This window comes from Mastacembelus armatus, chromosome 16 (assembly GCF_900324485.2).
Source record: "Mastacembelus armatus chromosome 16, fMasArm1.2, whole genome shotgun sequence".
Lineage (NCBI taxonomy): Eukaryota > Metazoa > Chordata > Actinopteri > Synbranchiformes > Mastacembelidae > Mastacembelus > Mastacembelus armatus.
Genome location: NC_046648.1, coordinates 10,878,015 through 10,895,981, shown reverse-complemented (window position 1 = coordinate 10,895,981; position 17,967 = coordinate 10,878,015). Strand labels below are relative to the sequence as shown.

General features: G+C 41.7%; 1 protein-coding gene across 1 annotated transcript in view; it reads right to left on the bottom strand.

Annotated features, from left to right (window-relative positions):
* The window catches only part of adgrb1a (adhesion G protein-coupled receptor B1a), a 105,946-nt gene that overhangs the window by 45,325 nt on the left and 42,654 nt on the right, over positions 1 to 17,967 (bottom strand). Inside the window, exons 13-14 of the mRNA XM_026293744.1 lie at positions 17,699 to 17,842; positions 1,470 to 1,545 (exon numbers count right to left, since the gene is read on the bottom strand). Of these exons, the coding sequence (XP_026149529.1) occupies positions 1,470 to 1,545; positions 17,699 to 17,842 (220 nt within the window). The remainder of the gene's footprint in view (positions 1 to 1,469; positions 1,546 to 17,698; positions 17,843 to 17,967) is intronic.

Genomic DNA, 17,967 nt, shown 5'->3' with positions numbered 1-17,967 from the left:
CATCTAGTCTCTTGCCTCAAACTCATCTCATTTTCCTTGAAGGGCAATCAAATGCAGAAACAAAGACAGGACAAGGATGAAAATAAAAAAAAAAGAAAAGTGAAAATGAGTGGAGAAATATGGAGAGCAACACCAAGCCCAAGACTTCAGACAAACATGGAAAGACAAGAAAATGAGTGCTTCATTTCGAATTTCTGTGTTACCAGTTCATTATGTGCTTTTACCATAGTATTGTAATGAGGAGCTCTTTACCAACATAGCCACAGTTATTACATAACACTGCTGTGTTAAAATGTATGTTGCTGATCATGTAAGCAGTAACAGCAACTTTGTCTAAGAAATGCTTTACTTTTCTCATGAAGATAAAAGACATACACGCTAGTGTACTGCTGTGTCTGCATCAGATCCTTGTTTTCATTTAACTGGTAACACATTCACTGCAGCACTGATGTAAAAAGCACTGACTGTACTGTGACAGTCCATAAACCTAGCGCAGTTTATTAGTAGACCCTAGAACATGGTTCACTTGGTTTAACATCATCATTTAATACATTTCAGTGTCTAGCTGGTTTAATGAAAATACAAAATCTCTATTGTAAACCTGAACTATGATCTTTCCCTGAACCTAATCAAGTTGAATGTCACTAACAAACAATGTTCGGGTCACTAGATCTGGAAATGCAAAAGCAATATTTTGGTGTTCTTCCACCTATTCATCTGTCCCTTTACCTGTTTTTGATCTCTCAGGACTTTCAGTTCTAGCTCATGGCACATACATAATAAGATGTCAGGGGTAAGTTGCATTCATTCTAAGGGGAAGATGAATATCTATTAAAAATATCACAGGAATCAATCCTGTAGGTAAGTTGAGCTATTTCACTTAAAATTTGAGAAAATGACAGGTGACCAACACTGAGGTTCACTGTCTTGGTATTATAAAAGCATGTGCATAATTAGCATTCAGAGAGCTATGCTGTTTGGATTACTAAAAACAGAAGGGCATATTAAACATATTCCCTTATAGCTTTAACTGTAAAACCCAAATAATTCAACCATATCCTACTGTGAACTTCCATACAGTTCTGTTGTGCTCCTAGCATGAGGAAAACCTGGGATATTCTGGTATATTTCTGTCAAGCATTTGTCATTTCATACAATTTGTGAAGCTTCATTTGTAAAAATAATCTTAATTTAAGGTTCACTTAGTTGTTTAATGATAAGTGATCATGCCATTCTGCATGACACTGGTGTGTTAATGTGCCAATAGAGATAGAAAACAATTAGCACAATAACTTTAAGGTTTTTCAAATAAATTCATGTTCAAATTCATGTAATCGCTGTGGACTCCATGACTGGAATCTACCTGTCTAAAGTCTTGTAATAGTGATGTAGCTTCATGATCAGACAGAAACTGGTCAACAAACCTTCTAGTATTTCAGTTGTTGCTGTAAAGTATTCAGTAGTCTTACCTCTGCAGAGTCAGAATACTGCCCAGGTTTCTGTACAGAACAATGCCGGTTACAAATGCTGAGGAGTCGTCTGAATCTGTGTTGGGGACAAATCAGAAATGTACACATTCACAAAATCAAAATCAAAATCAAAATTAAATCAGGTAAGTGTTGGTACAGATCAAATACTTCATTCTCTGGTAGTACAGTGGCCTGCTACAAAGGAGAAGGCATGTCAGCCCTGCTGCCCCCGCTCCCAGCTCCTTAGAGCTGTTTACACTGAAGCTGGCCTACATGACTAGTCAGCTATAAACACTGTCTCTTACACTACTTTACAGCCGCACATGCACACACACACAGATGCACGTGCGAGCAACTGCACACTCTTAAATTCATTCAGGCACAATGAAATTCACATAGACAGATCTCAGAAATTAAGAGTATATGTAACCTGGTTTTTGAACACACTACTGTATAAAATCAGTTGCCATCAGCACATACACAGTATTGTCCTCATCTTTTAATGTGATATGATACTGCTGATGTCCATAACAGCAAATTGTGGGAGCAGAGGTTGATACTGTCCTCACTCTTGAAAATACAATGACTAAATTTCCATTCCCTTCCCTTTCAGTTTTTCCTTTCAAATAAACAACCATTCCTAAAATCCTGTTTTCACTTTGTCATTATGTCATTGAGTATAGATTGAGAGAAAAAACAAATTTAAACAATCGGGGGCAATCGTAGCCTAATGTCACGGGAGTCGGACTTGTAACCTGAAAATTGCAGGTTTGAGTCTCAGGTCCAGCAGGAATTGTCGGTGACATGGAGTGAATAGCTAGCGCCCTGTCCACCTTCAGTACCATAACTGAGGTGAGACCTTTGAGCAAGGCACCGGACCCCCAACTGCTCCCCGGGTGCCGCAGCACTTGCTGCCCACTGCTCCGTGTGTGTGTTCACTGCTGTGTGTGTGCACTTGTGTGTTAAATGCAGAGCACTGTGTGTGTTAAATGCAGAGCACAAATTCCGAGTATGGGTCACCATACTTGGCCCTATAAGTCACTTTCACTTTCTTAATATCAGGTTGCAACATATCAAAACTGAAAAAAGTGAAGGGGGTCTGAATACTTTCTGAATGCAGTGTATGAAAAATCGTCATCAGTAAATGTACTGTACCTGTAGCATAGTCTTTTCTGTTTCTGTCATAATGTTATCTCTCTCTTCTTTCTACTAAATCTTTAATGTCTTTGGCATTGTAAAAATAAAAGCAATGCAGAGACATTTAATAATACTAGTAACTAATGAAGTCACCACAACTGTCACTCATTCAAATACTGTACTGTACGTTCCTGTCCTTTTCCTTTGGGTAAATCGTACTGCAAAAAAAAAAAAAAAAAAAAAACATGTCAGTGTAAGCTGAGCGCCACCTACAGACATTATAGTGTAACACATGTCATGCTGTGGTACAAATGACAAACTGTCGCAGTGAAAGTGGCAACTTACTGTGGCAAAGTGACACTTTGAACCGCTACTACTGTCAGTTTATTAAAATCATGCTGGTCTCAATTTCTCATAACAACTACTCTGATTTGTCATAGAACAGAAAAATAAATCACAGGAACAAACGTCATGCCCTCAAAAAGACAAATTAAAGAAGTGCTAAAGCAGAGACTGCATTGTGTTGCAGAAAGTAGTGGAACAAAAGCTAGGCTGGACGTGACAGCATGACTGGTTCTGTAGTGGATGACCATCTTGTCAACATTAAATACCAGACATGTGCTCTTTATGTAGTGAGGCTGAAAGTAAGACTCGGTGTATCAATCTGACATTAATAGTAATTCACAAACATTTTTATCTCTAACTAAAGTTTAAGAAATTGTAGATGGTTAGTTACCATAACCACCACGTTACAATAGTAATATAGTATAGTGACAAACCCATAACCTTTATCCGACCTCAGCTATGCTAGAAGATAGAAATCACCAATCGCAATTCAGTATTTTCATGTGGTGACAGGATTGTCTGACCACTGTAGAGGCAAACAAGCACTGGGCATCAATTCCTTCAGAGATGCAAAAGAGGAAGAACAACTTCTGGCTGCAACTCTCTGTGGGTGTGCTCTCCCTGCTGCAGTTAGGGGCAGCATGGGAACATATTTGTCAAAACTTCACTGCTGGACGACATGAAGGCACAGACGAGCCTGGGGCATGGAGAAGCCTCCTCTTTCCGACTGCAGTATCAGAAGCGAAAACTAAATAAATAAAATAAAAATAAATAAACACACACACACACACAACTCCATCTGCCATGCCATCTGAAGACATCCAGCTCTTCTGCTCCAACACACTATATGGCAGCCTGAGAGCACACAGCAGTGTGCCAGGCAGCAGGCAGGGGCTGTAGCTCCCAGGCAACAGCTGAGTTCCCATGGGCATCGGGGGGAACCAAGCAAAATGTATGTGTGGTTGTGTATGTTTGTGTGTGTGTCAGGGGGATGAAGTATTATCTGTCCTACTCATCCACTCTTTGGCTGGCCCATCCAATATGCTCAGCCAGATTGCTGTGCCCAACAAGAGGTAGCCTGGAGGGACTTTTAGCAGACTCATAATAGTGATTCAAGTTATGAGTCTGTGTGAGAAAGCTGAAGTGGGTTATAGCCAAGTATCTGTCCATATACATCTATTTGTGTGATATATGTGCTGAATATTTGTTGGCATTTGTGAAGTTGAATGTGGGTTTGCATGAAGTGTTGCAGAAGCTTCTTCATTCACATGGCCTCACATGTGAAATTAGTGGATGAAGCTAGATTCTTCACTAAAGCACAGATTATGGCTCAGTTCAATTCCTGTTTCTACACTGCATTCAACCCATATCATCTCCATTAGTAAGGCCCCTTCTCAACCAGTTAGCAGTGAGAGTAAGTGGACTACAAAAACCTTTAATATTGAGTGGAGTGTGCAGTTGTGCTTACCTAATATACTCTATTACCTCTTAAAGAACAAAGTAAACATCATACAAATTTAACCCTCCTCTTGCTGCTGTCACATATTATTTTGATCAAGCACACAAGGCTTTGCTGTATTTTAATGTTGGTAGTGTGAGCAACAATAGTATCAGTTTTTCTAAATTCATAATAATAATAACATTGTTTTTTAAAGCACTTAGGATTTAGAACAAAATGCTGGACAATAGAAGTAAAAGCAAATAAATCAGTAAGAACAAAAAAATTGTAATAAATATAATAATAAAAGTAGGCACAACAAAATTAAGACCAATAAAATGCTCAAATTAAATCTGAGAAAGCAATACAATAAAAATGTGTTTTCAGATGTGATTTAAAGGAAAACAGTAATTCTGAGAGTATGATTTCCTTAGGTAGATTATTCCAGTCTTGGAGCCCAGAAGGAAAAGGCTCTGTCCCCTTTTGTTTTTAGTCGCTGCCAATTCATCCTAAAACAAACAGTGAGCAGGGTGGAGAGAGGCACAAAGAGGAGTAATGTGGTCAAATCTCCCTGTTCCAGTTATTTCCCTGGCAGCTAAGTTCTGAACAGTTTGTAAGACAAGAAAAAAAACTATAACAATAGTCAAGGTGAGAAGAAATCCAACAGTAACAGGATGGAGCACTTGCCGGTATCAGCATTCAAGAGGTCATTGGTGACTTGAGAGAGCTGTCTCTGTGCTGTGGTGAAAACCAGTTTAGAACTTTTCTAAGATGCTGTTAGCTTCCAACACATCTAGCAATTGCTCAGAAACTATTTTTTCCAGAATGATAGCAATGAAAGGCAGTTTAGAAATGGGACAAAAGTTTTCTGGATTAGTTTGATCAAGACCGGGATTCTTCAAAATTGGTTCAATGCAAGCAATTTTACAATAATCTGGGATACAACCACATGACAGTGACTTAAATCCAATTAAATATGAATAATAAGTTGGTCTTAAGCAGTCTATTACTTCAATTAGGACCTTTGTTGGAATCCTGTCGAGGGGACTAGATGACAGTTTCAAGTGGGATATGGTATCAAGCAGACTGGATAGACTAATAGAGAAATGACTCCGAGAATCCCGATATGGACAATCAACGTCCAAACGAAAAGTTGATGATGATCCTGTTACAAAGGTTAGAGGACTGGATAGGCATCTCTGGTACTTCCCTTAAATGGTTTAAGTCCTATTTTGAAGACAGGAAGTACTTTGAAATTGGTAACTGTGTCTCAGACCAAATGGCTTTGACATGTGGGGTCATGACATGTGTCAGTCAGTCTCTTTCTCTAAAATCTAAAATTCAGGTTAGAAATCTAGGGGTAAACACGACTTGAATTGTAACAGCCACAATAAATCAACTACATCATCAGCATTTTACTACCTCAGAAACATTGCCAGATTCAAAGGGATCATGTCTAAACAAGACATGGAGAGACTCATCCATGGATTTATCTCCAGCAGGTTAGATTACTGTAACAGCCTGATCATGGGGCTAGAGTACATTCAGAACACTGCTGCCCGGGTCCTGACTAGAACCAGGAAGTAGAACCACATTTGTCCCATTTTCAGATCTTTGCACTGGCCTCCTGTCGCTGAGAGAATAGACCTTAAAACAGCAATGCTTGTGTCCAAGTGTCTTCATGGCTCAGCACCACAGTACATCTCTGACATGTTGCTGCCATATGAACTATCTCAAACTCTGAAAACATCAGGGACAGGCCTTCTGCTCGTGCCCAGAGTCAGGACTAAACATAGAGAAGCAGTGTTACAATTTTATGCAGCTAAAATCTTCCTGATAATGTTAGACAAGCATCAACTCTCACAATGTTTAAGTTCAAGCTAAAAACTTTTCATTTTAGCTCTGCATATGACTATTCAAAGTGTTTTATCTGAACTCATTCTCCTTTAATTTTGTATACCATTTGCTGTAATTTTGCCTATGTACTTTTAACTTGCCTTTTATTTCTGTAAAGCACTTTGAATTACTCTGTGTAATTTTAATTGTGCTAGAAATAAACTTGCCTTGTCTTGCCAGGATTAACTAGCCAGACTAACTCTTTTTCTATTCTTTACAAAGAATTAGTCTGGAATCTCTTTGGTTGAAATCGAATACCAGGGGCTGGCCAATAGACGCAGAATAAACCAATCAGAGAAATGAACAATATGACGTATGCGGCAGAGCAGAGACAACTGTTTTTGTTGTAAAAACATGAGCGTTATCACGAGTTCTGTGCATATTTTTCAACAGAGTAAGCCAGTTGCACTGAACTGCACCCTGTTGTGAAAAATGGTTGGACAGCTCACTGAATTTGAACAAATAAGTAAACAGTGTAGTAAATGGGAGTTTTTATCATCTGAGAAACATAGCGAGGGTTAAACCTGTTTTATCTCGTACTGAACTACAGCTTGTACAAAATGCTGCTGCACGCCTCCTTACAGGAACCAAGAAACATATTACTCACATTCTCGCGAATTTTCACTGGTTGCCTGTGAAATTTAGAATTGATTTTAAAATGTTACTTTTTTGTTTTTAAAGCCCTACATGGGTTAGCTCCATCCTACATCACTGACTTGCTTACACCATGCTCCAAACCTAGGTCACTCAGGTCATCATCACAACTGCTATTCATCATTCCCCACTCACGCTTAAAGATCAAAGGTGATAGAGATTTCTCCATCATTGCCCTTAGGCTCTGGAAGTGTCTCCCCCCTCACATCAGGTCCAGCCCTTCTATTGTCATTTTCAAATCCAAATTAAAGACTCTCTCGCTTATATCTCAGGTTAATTTATGTAATTTATGTCTTTTTATTACTTATTTCAATTTTATCTGTTCATTGGCTTTTTACTTTTTTTTTTACTGTACAGCTGTTAAGGTTGCCTTTTAATTTACACCTGTTCTTTTAAGTTAATGTTATCAATTGTTTCATGTTTTTATGTTTTTAATTGTTGGAGCTACCTTGTGTATTTGTACCTGCCTCACTTCTATACTCTGGAAAACACTTTGGGTCAATTTATGTTGTTTTTTAAATGTGCTATATAAATAAAATTGACTTGACTAGGTATAAATGGCCATATTTTCTTTTTCTTTTAACCCAACCCCAATAACACCATTTTAGGAAAAGCTATGAACGGAGATATGTATGGCTTTTATTTTAACAGAGTTACAGGCATTTGAAAACAGGAGGGCAGTAAAAAAATGACCCCTTGGCAGTTCTAGTGTTAAAAGAGCCAAGATGATCTTGCTTTTTTGAGGCAAAAGTTGGAACTGCAGCTTTAGCTAAAATTGTTATCAGATTATTATGTTTATGAAGTCTGTCCTTAATTAATTAATTTGACAAAGCTATACAAAATCCTAACAGGAATTGAACCGCCACCTTATCGTGGTGGAGGGGTTTGAGTGCCCGTATGATCCTAGGAGCTATGTTGTCTGGGGCTATATGCCCCTGGCAGGGTCTCCCAAGGCAAACAGGTCCTAGGTGACGGACCAGACTAAGAGCGTTCAGTGACCTCTTATGGAAAGACAAACGAGGACCGTGATGTCGCCCGGCATGGCGAAGCCGGGGCCCCACCCTGGAGCCAGGCCTGGGGTTCGGGCCCGTAGGCGAGCGCCTGGTGGCTGGGTCTCCCCCCATGGGGCCCAGCCGGGCAAAGCCTGAAAGAGCGACATGGGGCCGCCCTTCTGTGGACCCACCACCCGCAGGAGGATCCATAAGGGGCTGGTGCATAGTGGATCGGGCAGTGGTCGAGGACGGGGACCTCAGCGACCCAATCTCTGGATGCTGAAACTGGCTCTAGAGACATGGAATGTCACCTCACTGGGGGGGAAGGAGCCTGAGCTTGTGCAGGAGGTCGAGCGGTACTGACTAGAGATAGTCGGACTTACCTCCACGCACAGCCTGGGCTCTGGAACCCAGCTCCTTGAGAGGGGCTGGACTCTCTTCTACTCTGGAGTTGCTCGCGGTGAGTGGCGGTGAGCTGGTGTGGGCTTGCTCATAGCTCCCCAGCTCAGCCGCCACGTGTTGGAGTTTTCCCCCCAGAGTGAAAGGGTCGTTTCCCTGCGCCTTTGGGTCGGGGATAGGTTTCTCACTGTTGTTTTGGCCTATGGGCCGAACAGCAGTGCAGAGTACCCGGCCTTTTTGGAGTCTCTCGGGGGGGTGGTGAAAGGTGCTCCTACCGGGGACGCCATAATTCAGTTGGGGGACTTCAACGCTCACGTGGGCAGCGACAGTGAAACCTGGAGGGGCGTGATTGGGAGGAACGGCCTCCCCGATATGAACCCGAGTGGTGTTCTGTTGTTGGACTTCTGAGCTAGTCACAGTTTGTCCATAACGAACACCATGTTCAAGCATAAGGGTGTTCATCAGTGCACATGGCACCAGGACACCCTAGGCCAGAGGTCATCTGACCGTATGTCTTGGACACTCGGGTGAAGAGAGGGGCAGAGCTGTCAACTGATCACCACCTGGTGGTGAGTTGGATCCGCTGGCGGAGGAGGAAGCAGGACAGACTTGGCAGGCCCAAACGTACTGTGAGGGTCTGTTGGGAATGTTTGGCTGAACCCACTGTCAGAGGGGTCTTTAACTCACATCTCCGAGAGAGCTTCTACCATATCCCGGGGGAGGCTGGGGACATTGAGTCCGAATGGACCATGTTTTCTACCTCCATTGTCGATGCGGCGGCTAGGAGCTGTGATTGTCGACGCGGAGACTAGGAGCTGTGGCCGTAAGGTTTCGGGTGCCTGTCGTGGCGGCAATCCCCGAACCCGGTGGTGGACACCGGTGGTAAGGGATGCCGTCAAGCTGAAGAAGGAGTCCTACCAAGCTTGGTTGGCTTGTGGGACTTCCGAAGCAGCTGACAGGTACCGCAGGGCCAAGTGTGCTGCAGCCCAGGAGGTGACGGAGGCAAAAACTCGGGTATGGGAGGAGTTCGGTGAGGCCATGGAGAAGGACTACCTGTCGGCCCCGAAGAAATTCTGGCAAAGCGTCCGGCGCCTCAGGAGGGGGAAGCAGTGCTCTACCAACGCTGTTTACAGTGGAAGTGGGGAGCTGCTGACCTCGACTGGGGATATTGTCAGACGGTGGAAGGAATCATTCGAGGATCTCCTCAATCCCGTCAACACGTCTTCCATAAGTCAGACCTTTTCCCAGTGCATGTTGGACTCCGGCAGGGCTTCCCTTTGTCACCGGTTCTGTTCATTACTTTTATGGACAGAAATTCTAGGCGCAGCCAGGGGCCGGAGGGAGTCCAGTTCGGGGACCACAGGATTTCATCTCTGCTTTTTGCAGATGATGTTGTCCTGTTGGCTCCATGGATTCTAATGAACAAAACGATATGCGACACGATGTTTGAGTACACGTATGAAGTAACACGACAAAAAGGTAAGAACCAGCTTACTGTACTGTATTTGTACTGTTGTTAAATATTAAGAAACTGTAGACAATGTGATTATTCAATCCTAAATTGCTTTATACCATTTGAATCGTGAGACCTTAAGGTTTTATTAGATATAAAATTTGTGTATTCAAATTTATCCGATGATTTTTGGTGAAATATCTGGACATACTTTGGACCAACTTTGGGACCGGATCCGATCCTGGGGCACCTAAAATTAAGCGTAACCGTCTAAATAATAGACTTGTTAAGGGCATGTTGTTGTCAGATTTATGTGTTAATTTACATGAGACTGTATGCAGTCAGGTATTGTATGATGACTGCTCTAGAAATGTGTAGATTGTACAGAGTACTGTGTTTTCTTTATTTGTTTGGGTGTATACTATCCCTCCTGTTACCAAAACACATAATGGAATGTACTAAGAAATGAATGAGCCTTCATATGGAAGCTCCCTATCTAGATTGCCCTGTCATGTTGCCCCAAAGAGGGGGTTATCAGGCTATGCCATCATAAATATTCAAGGTCCCACAAGATTGTGTTCCAACCCTCCCTATCCTAAACCTGGTCACATATTATATTCTATGTTGCTTTCCACCTTCTCTTTGATAACCTACTAATGCTATTGCTTTCATTATTTCAAAATAGGGCCTCAGTGTGGGTATGAGAGTACAGGCAAGCCTACAGGGTCAACAGGTGAGCACCCTCTCAATAATGGTGTTTTGTTGACTTGGGCCCACAAACACCAAGAAGTCTTAATAGCGTCCCAAAACACACTATTGGAGAGAGGCCAGCACCTCTTTGCCTGCACCCACACACCGAAACCAGCCTAGTAGGCCCTGAGCCTACCTTAGATCTCAGCTAAAGAAAAAGAGAAACAGACCTCATACGCTTACTATGAACTGTTGCCACTGGGTTGGACAGCGCGCTGCAGCAGAAAAACTGGGCTCGTAGAAATAAGCTAAAGTGTTATTGATCCACAGCCCTGATTCATGCCATATTACTATGACTATGCTATTAGCAAGCTAAGCAGAAAGCTACAGACCTGGTCAACTCACAGTGCACACAAATAACTAAATACCAGTTCGGACATCTTGCTCAGCAGCAGAACAAACTAATCTAGAAGCAGAAGGTAGCCAGCCGATTTGAATGTTGTCTTAATATTGAATAGGGGTTATCAGCGTACATCAGTCCTATTTATATAGGTCAGTACAAGAGCATCTAGCATCTTCCCAGAGAACAGTGAGTTCCACAAAATACAGCACAAGATCTGGTCTTAGCTTGATACCAACTATCTCTTGGGACTACCTAAATCTAAGCTTAATGGCAAGACTACACACACACATACACACACACACATATATATAATAATTATTATTTCTATTATTTCAATTATATAATTATATTATAATACTTATAAATTGAATTATATATATATATATATATATATATATATATATATATTTTTTTTTTTTTTTTTTTTTTTTTCTGGTGCTGCAAGCCTGCTGTAGGCAAGTGTATAGGCTCAAAATCTCAATTGCACTGAAACGACCAGTTCTACCTGTTCAAACTGGAATAGGGAGTGTAAATAAATACACACGAGGATGAGTTGTGGGCCAGTGGCTGGAGGTAGCAGCAGGCTGTCAGATGGAAGCACAGGTGAAAGACCCTCCATCCCTAGAGAGACCAGGTGTTTCTTTGAGTGTGCACTGCCTCTTTCACAATCCTTCATCAGTTTTTTACTTTCTTCACAAACCACCTACAAGCCACATCAAGGGCTTTAGACAGAAATGAGTCTTTTAGACACAGTTCCTCTGATAACCATCTAATATCTTTTTTTATATCAGTAATTATTTTGTTTAAACATAATCTTGTACTTGGCTTACATACCGGTCTGCATTCTCCACCACACAGTTTGCCATTTTGGTGTCATATGACCTGTATCATTACATATAAATGCACAGTAACGCTGATTCTATTTTAATGGATATTTACTGTTATATACTTCCAGCTGAAGTAACAAAACATCTTGGTAAACTAGGCATCTGGTGGTGACGGCTGCTTTTTACTTGAAAACTACTTTGAAAAATGGCATCTGTGACCCAGAGTAAAAAAAAGGAGCGATCCTGTAGAAAAGTATGAATTGAATTACTGCTGAGTTCTGAGATTGGTAAGAATCTGGGTTTATATCATGCAGCTCACAATAGTTCACTTAGTACACTTCCCCATGCCCTGATCTCCCTGTTTCCTGGTTGTTCATTCTTTCCCTGCCAGTTTTTAATCTTGTATTCTTTGAAGCTGGGCTCACTGTGTACATACACGAGAAAATAAAGGCCTAAAGAATTTCATGTCTTTGGAAAAACACACCCAGAAATCTAAAACTGAACAGCATGATTTCAAAAAAGGCCAGGAAACAAATATCTATGATTTGTACTTAGAGAGCTATCATGCGGTCCTTGAGTTAGGTTAGGTCTTTGATTATAAATGGCATTTTTTGTGTGTCCATTTGTATTATATATTTTAAGGAAATGTTTCAGAACATTTGAGATGTGAGAAGGGACCAATCAGTCAGTGTATGAGGCATCAGAGAGCTGTTTAACTCTATGTAAGTAGGTTCAAGCTGTATGCATAAAGAGGCCTGGCTGCTGGTGTGGAGACACATCTCCCAGCTGGGGAGAAAATTGTCCCTAATTGCTTCTGATTGGCTCCTGTTGACTCCTGATTAGGAGTGACGGCCTCATTAGCATGTTAGCAGTACAGGGCTGTCCTTTTATGGTTGAACACATGCCGGCTGACAACTGAATGTACTGATATAGAAAAATGTCAAGATCAAGATGTTAGGCCATGAAAATCAACTAAACAGTGTGTGGAATCTACTTTATTCAGTTTGTTCTTGTTGAAGCGCTAATGCAATCTAACAACAATCTGCAGGTATCAGGCTGATCTGTTGTCAGCACATACAGCGCAGATGAATTAGTTATCAGACTTTGAGTTTCTACCCTGTCTGAGTTATTAAAGTGGATGTATGCATTTAGTTGAAGTATTCGTACTATACTACAGACTGTCTGTGTGCAGCTGTATGGGATGGCATTTTGTTTTTAAATTATGCATAATTATGTGGTACATGTTTTTTAAATGATTGTTTCCCAAATGTTTTGCATGTATAAGTCTGAAATGTATAGTGTGAATGTTTTAGTTGTTTAGCATCTGCCAAAGAAAATATATCCTTGGTACAATAAATGGGAAACAATTTAGCCTGTAAAATGCACCTATCACAATTTCATATTCAATAAAGCAAAAGTGTTCCCCACGTTCAATAAAGAAATAATTCAGATTCTCAGGATACATTATGAGTAGTGTTTTTTTTAACATCACTATTAGATGTTACTGCATCATCAAGAACTGAATTGTCTGTAATTAAAATGAAACTAATTTCAATGGCTGCTGTCTTTCCCCTTCAGAGACATCTAAGTTGTCTTCTGTTGCTCTGGGCCATGGAAAACCCATGGCAGACTATAAACTACAATAATACAGTGCAATACAACTTTATTCATAAAGCCCTTTAAAAGCAGCCACAGCTGACACAAAATCACCATAAATAAATTAAATAAATAAATACTATAATAATTAGGACATAGGACATAGGACATATAACAAGGCATTTTCTATATCCTCTCGAGGGTGCTCGAGGGTTCATAGGAGTTTGCCCAACCAGTTCACATGTGCTTTGTGGGTTTGGAGAAGGCATTCGACTGGGTCCCTCGCGACATCCTGTGGGAGGTGATCCAGGAGTATGGGGTCCGTGGCCCTTTGCTGAGGGCTATCCGGTCTCTGTACACACGAAGCAGGAGCTTGGTTCGCATTGCCGGCAGTAAGTCAGACCTTTTCCCAGTGCATGTTGGACTCCGGCAGGGCTTCCCTTTGTCACCGGTTCTGTTCATCATTTTTATGGACAGAATTTCTAGGTGCAGCCAGGGGCCGGAGGGAGTCCAGTTCGGGGACCACAGGATCTCATCTCTGCTTTTTGCAGATGATGTTATCCTGTTTGCTGTATCGAGCCAGGAACTCCAGCATGTGTGGGGGCGGTTTGCAACCAAGTGTGTAGAGGCTGGGATGAGAATCAGCACTTCCAAGTCCGAGGCCATGGTTCTCAATCGGAAAAAGGTGGCTTGCCATCTCTAGGCCAGGGGAGAGATCCTGCCTCAGGTGGAGTAGTTTAAGTATCTTGGGATCTTGTTCACGAGTGAGGGAAGGACAGAACGCGAGATTGACAGACAGATCGGGGCATAAGCAGCAGTAATGCGGTTGGTGTACCAGTCCGTCATGGTGAAGAAGGAGCTGAGCCGAAAGGAGCTCGGTCACCCGGGAGGAGGTCGGAGTAGAGCCGCTGCTCCTCCACATCAAGGGAAGCCAGCTGAGGTGGCTCAGGCATCTGTTCCGGATGCCTCATGGGCGACTCCCCTGGGGAGGTGTTCCAGGCATGTCCCACCGGGAGGAGGCCCCGGGGAAGACCCAGGACATGCTGGAGGGACCATGTCTCTCGGCTGGCCTGGGAATGCTCCGTTGTCCCCCCGGAAGAGCTGGAGGAAGTGTCCAGGGAAAGGGAAGTCTGGATCTCCCTGCTTAGGCTACTGCCCCTGTGACCCGGCCTCGGATAAGTGGAAGAAGATGGATGGATGGACAAGGCATTAAAAAAGAACTAAAAGTACAGTAGCAGGACAACTAAGATCAACTGTCTTAGAATGAAAACAAATAAGATCAGTGTTTCATGCTGGGTCGAAGGCCAGGGGATAAAAATGAGTTTTAAGTAGAGTTCTAAGCTGACAGATTTTGAGGCATTAAGAACAGAGTTGATTGTTAAAATAGTACATGTGGGTTATGACAGTTAGAAGAGATTCTCTTTGAGAAGTGTTCTTTCACAGTGTTATAATGATGGCAACAATCTCTTAAAATTTGGAATGACACCTTTAGCTTGTCCTTCCACCTATGTTCAACTCTGTGACACACCCATTTGACTGCGCAAGTTCTATCATTGAATCAGGGCCTCAGATTTAGCTTTTGGCAGCTTGGTTTTTAATGGAGCCAGGGAGTCCAGGATGGCTTGGCAAGAGGAGTGAAACTAGGCAGTTAGTTAAAATCCCCAAGAATAAGGACATGGTCATAATCAGGCCTGATTCCTGCCAAAAAAATCAGAAAAACCATTGATAAAATCATTATTGTATATGGGGGGCCGATAAATGACGACACACAGCAACTGATAAGAATGACCGTTTTCAAATAAAGTCAATTCAGTGCTGGAGAAAGTAGACAAGAAGGAGGACTTACATTTATAGCCCTCTTTGTAAGCAATTGCTATTCATCCTCCGTGGCCTGATGTCCGCAGGGAATTAAAGTAGCCACAACCAACCGGTAGAAACTCGGACACTAGACTCATCTCGGTCAGGTCACCGGAGCTGAAGAAATCTCAGATTATGAAGGTTTTGTTGGCAAACAATGTTTGCTTTTGGCAGGCCAAACCTGGTGCGGCAGCTTCAGGTTACAGAAATTCATCCCCCACAGGAGCCACAGAGAAGGTGGCCGGTGGGGCTAGAACGCCTCGTCCTCTGGGGAGCTCACCACTCAAACAGGCGTCCTAGAAGTGTGGGGACATGGAGAGCCATAGTCCATGCTTTGTCCAAGAGGTAACGGAAAAACCCAACAGGTGAACCCTCAGCTGCACCAGCTGACCTCCACGCCTATCACACCGTTTTCGGCGTCTGCAGCGGGATATTTAAACCACAGCTCAGCAGAGGTGATGCGGAATCTCCGAGAAAAACGGGCAACAAATTTTGTCCTCCATCATCAAGCGCTACCACATCTTTGGTAGATGATTGAAGATCCAAGAGTGTTTGGCATACAAACTTGATCTTTTGAGCGATGAGAGTCAAAAACAACGTAACAACAAATGGCGCCATTTTTGGTCCTGCTGAAACCTCAAGACTATATTCTATCTGGATTTAGTAACATCTTGGAATCCCCTACGAAAGAGCTGGTTGATGTGACAGGATAAGAAAACATCTGGCGAAATGTGTATAACCTTCTAGCACATAGCTAGCTAGCTGAGCAGCAGGAACTGGATGGATGAATGAGGAACTGCTGTGAGTCACAGATAAAGAACTGAAAGCTGCCCATGTTAATTAGTTGTATTCAGATGTCACATGTGAGAAGTTTAAGTTCTGAACTACTTCACTATTTGAGATGGTGTGCTGGAGGAAGTATTTGCAGCACATGCATAGGCAAACATACACACTATAGATACAGTAAATGTGTAAACCTGAGGAATAGATTATAAAAATTTACTTTTGGTTTTGTTGATGTTCCAATTTTTCTTCTGGTTTCTGAAAAATGAATTTAATATTTTTTCACTATCCCATATAGTCATTTTCCACAAATACCTCATCACTAAATAATTAATTCATTGTGTAGGGCTGCAACTCACTAAACATGTTCATAATTGACCATGTTAAACCGTTGGCTAATTATTGGTTACCTCTTTTTACCATGCAACCCATACAGTTACAATGCTAACTGGAACTCCAGGCCTCTAAGAACACACTGTGGAGACTTCTAAACATCAGTGGTTTTAATAATATTTCTCAAGGATAATAACATTGTCGTGCTACAATTTTACCTTCTGTTTGTTTATCAGACTTTTGCCAAGCTAGCAGGGTACAGCTGTAGAGTAGAAACTAATTTCACTTGATATGAAACCAGAAATGTTCTGTAAGTATCCTTTCTAAAACAAGGAATAACTTTTTCTCTGACATTGATATCTCAAAATGGTTTACAGTATTAAAATCATGAGGTGATTCTCTTTGAAACAACTAGTTTTCCGTATTGACCACCATATGATGGCATGAACTATAGAGAATTTAAATGGTTAACAAAACTGTGTCTTTTTCCTACACTTTCGGCGCCACCTCACAGTCTTCCTCAGCATTTGCTCAGCTGTCATAAAGGTGGCTTAGTGTCACCTTACGGCATTATGCTCCATGGTTACACCTGAGCAAACTCTGTGGGAGACCATGAGATATTCTTAAAACTCTGGAAAGGTAAACAGACCTCCAATTAAGTTTTTTTTAACAATGACTTGAAATGGAGGAAAACAGCAAATCCTCCAATCAGATGCAAGTAAATTTTCACATGTACATTATGGCTTTTGCGTCCTTGCTTTGTTCCTCATTTAAGATCTTTTGTCTATAAAGAACAAATAAGTATGTAAGTGTTCATGTTTGCATTTAACTGCTGTCAAACTGTTCAGGCAGATGGTCTTTGTATTAACATTTTATGAAACTTACTCTCCCCTTATTGAAGCCAATGCGCCTTTTTGTTGTACAGCTGCTGAACAGCGGGTGATGTAAAATGAATTTGTTATTCTCCTGCATGTTTTATTTGCAACATTAAATACAACCATCTCTGCATGTGTTTATCTGAGCAGGGAGCTTTCCTTTGCAGATTAATGGCAGTGAAAACTGTTTCATAAATTTTATAAATCAACTGCTGTTTCCCCATTTCTACTTTTTTGTCTTGACACCCACCCACCCCCCCACCGACACACACACACACACACACACACCCCACCTCAATCAAACGCACACATACATATTCAGATTCAAACACAAATGCATTCTTAAAGACATTCTTGAATTCTCGAACAGAATGCAGACAGGCTATAATCAGTACTTGGGTTATATGTTTTGCTCTCTTAAGGTAAAAGTGGTAAATTATGGAGGAAAGACTAAGAATAACCTGTTGTTCATTGTTACAGGGAAAACAGTAAAAACAAAAAAAACCCTGCATTTCCTCCCTGTCAGTACAGATATGAGGTGGTGCTCTCACCTGGCTTGCCAGTAGACAGGATGTTTTTGGGGATGGTGACTCTGTCCTCTGAACTGCGGGCCCAGTCCACCATACCCCTCCAGCCTTTCATGGGAAAGTTGATGTCTGCATGACCCACCACTGGACGTTTATGGATGCTCAAAACTGTAACAGAGAAAGCACTGTAGCTCTTAACACTTTTTATTTAATGTTATGTAGTAGCAGCAGTAATATCAATATTGACATTCTCTGGGTTAGAGTTGGGGTTAGGAATTAAGACCTGAAATTAA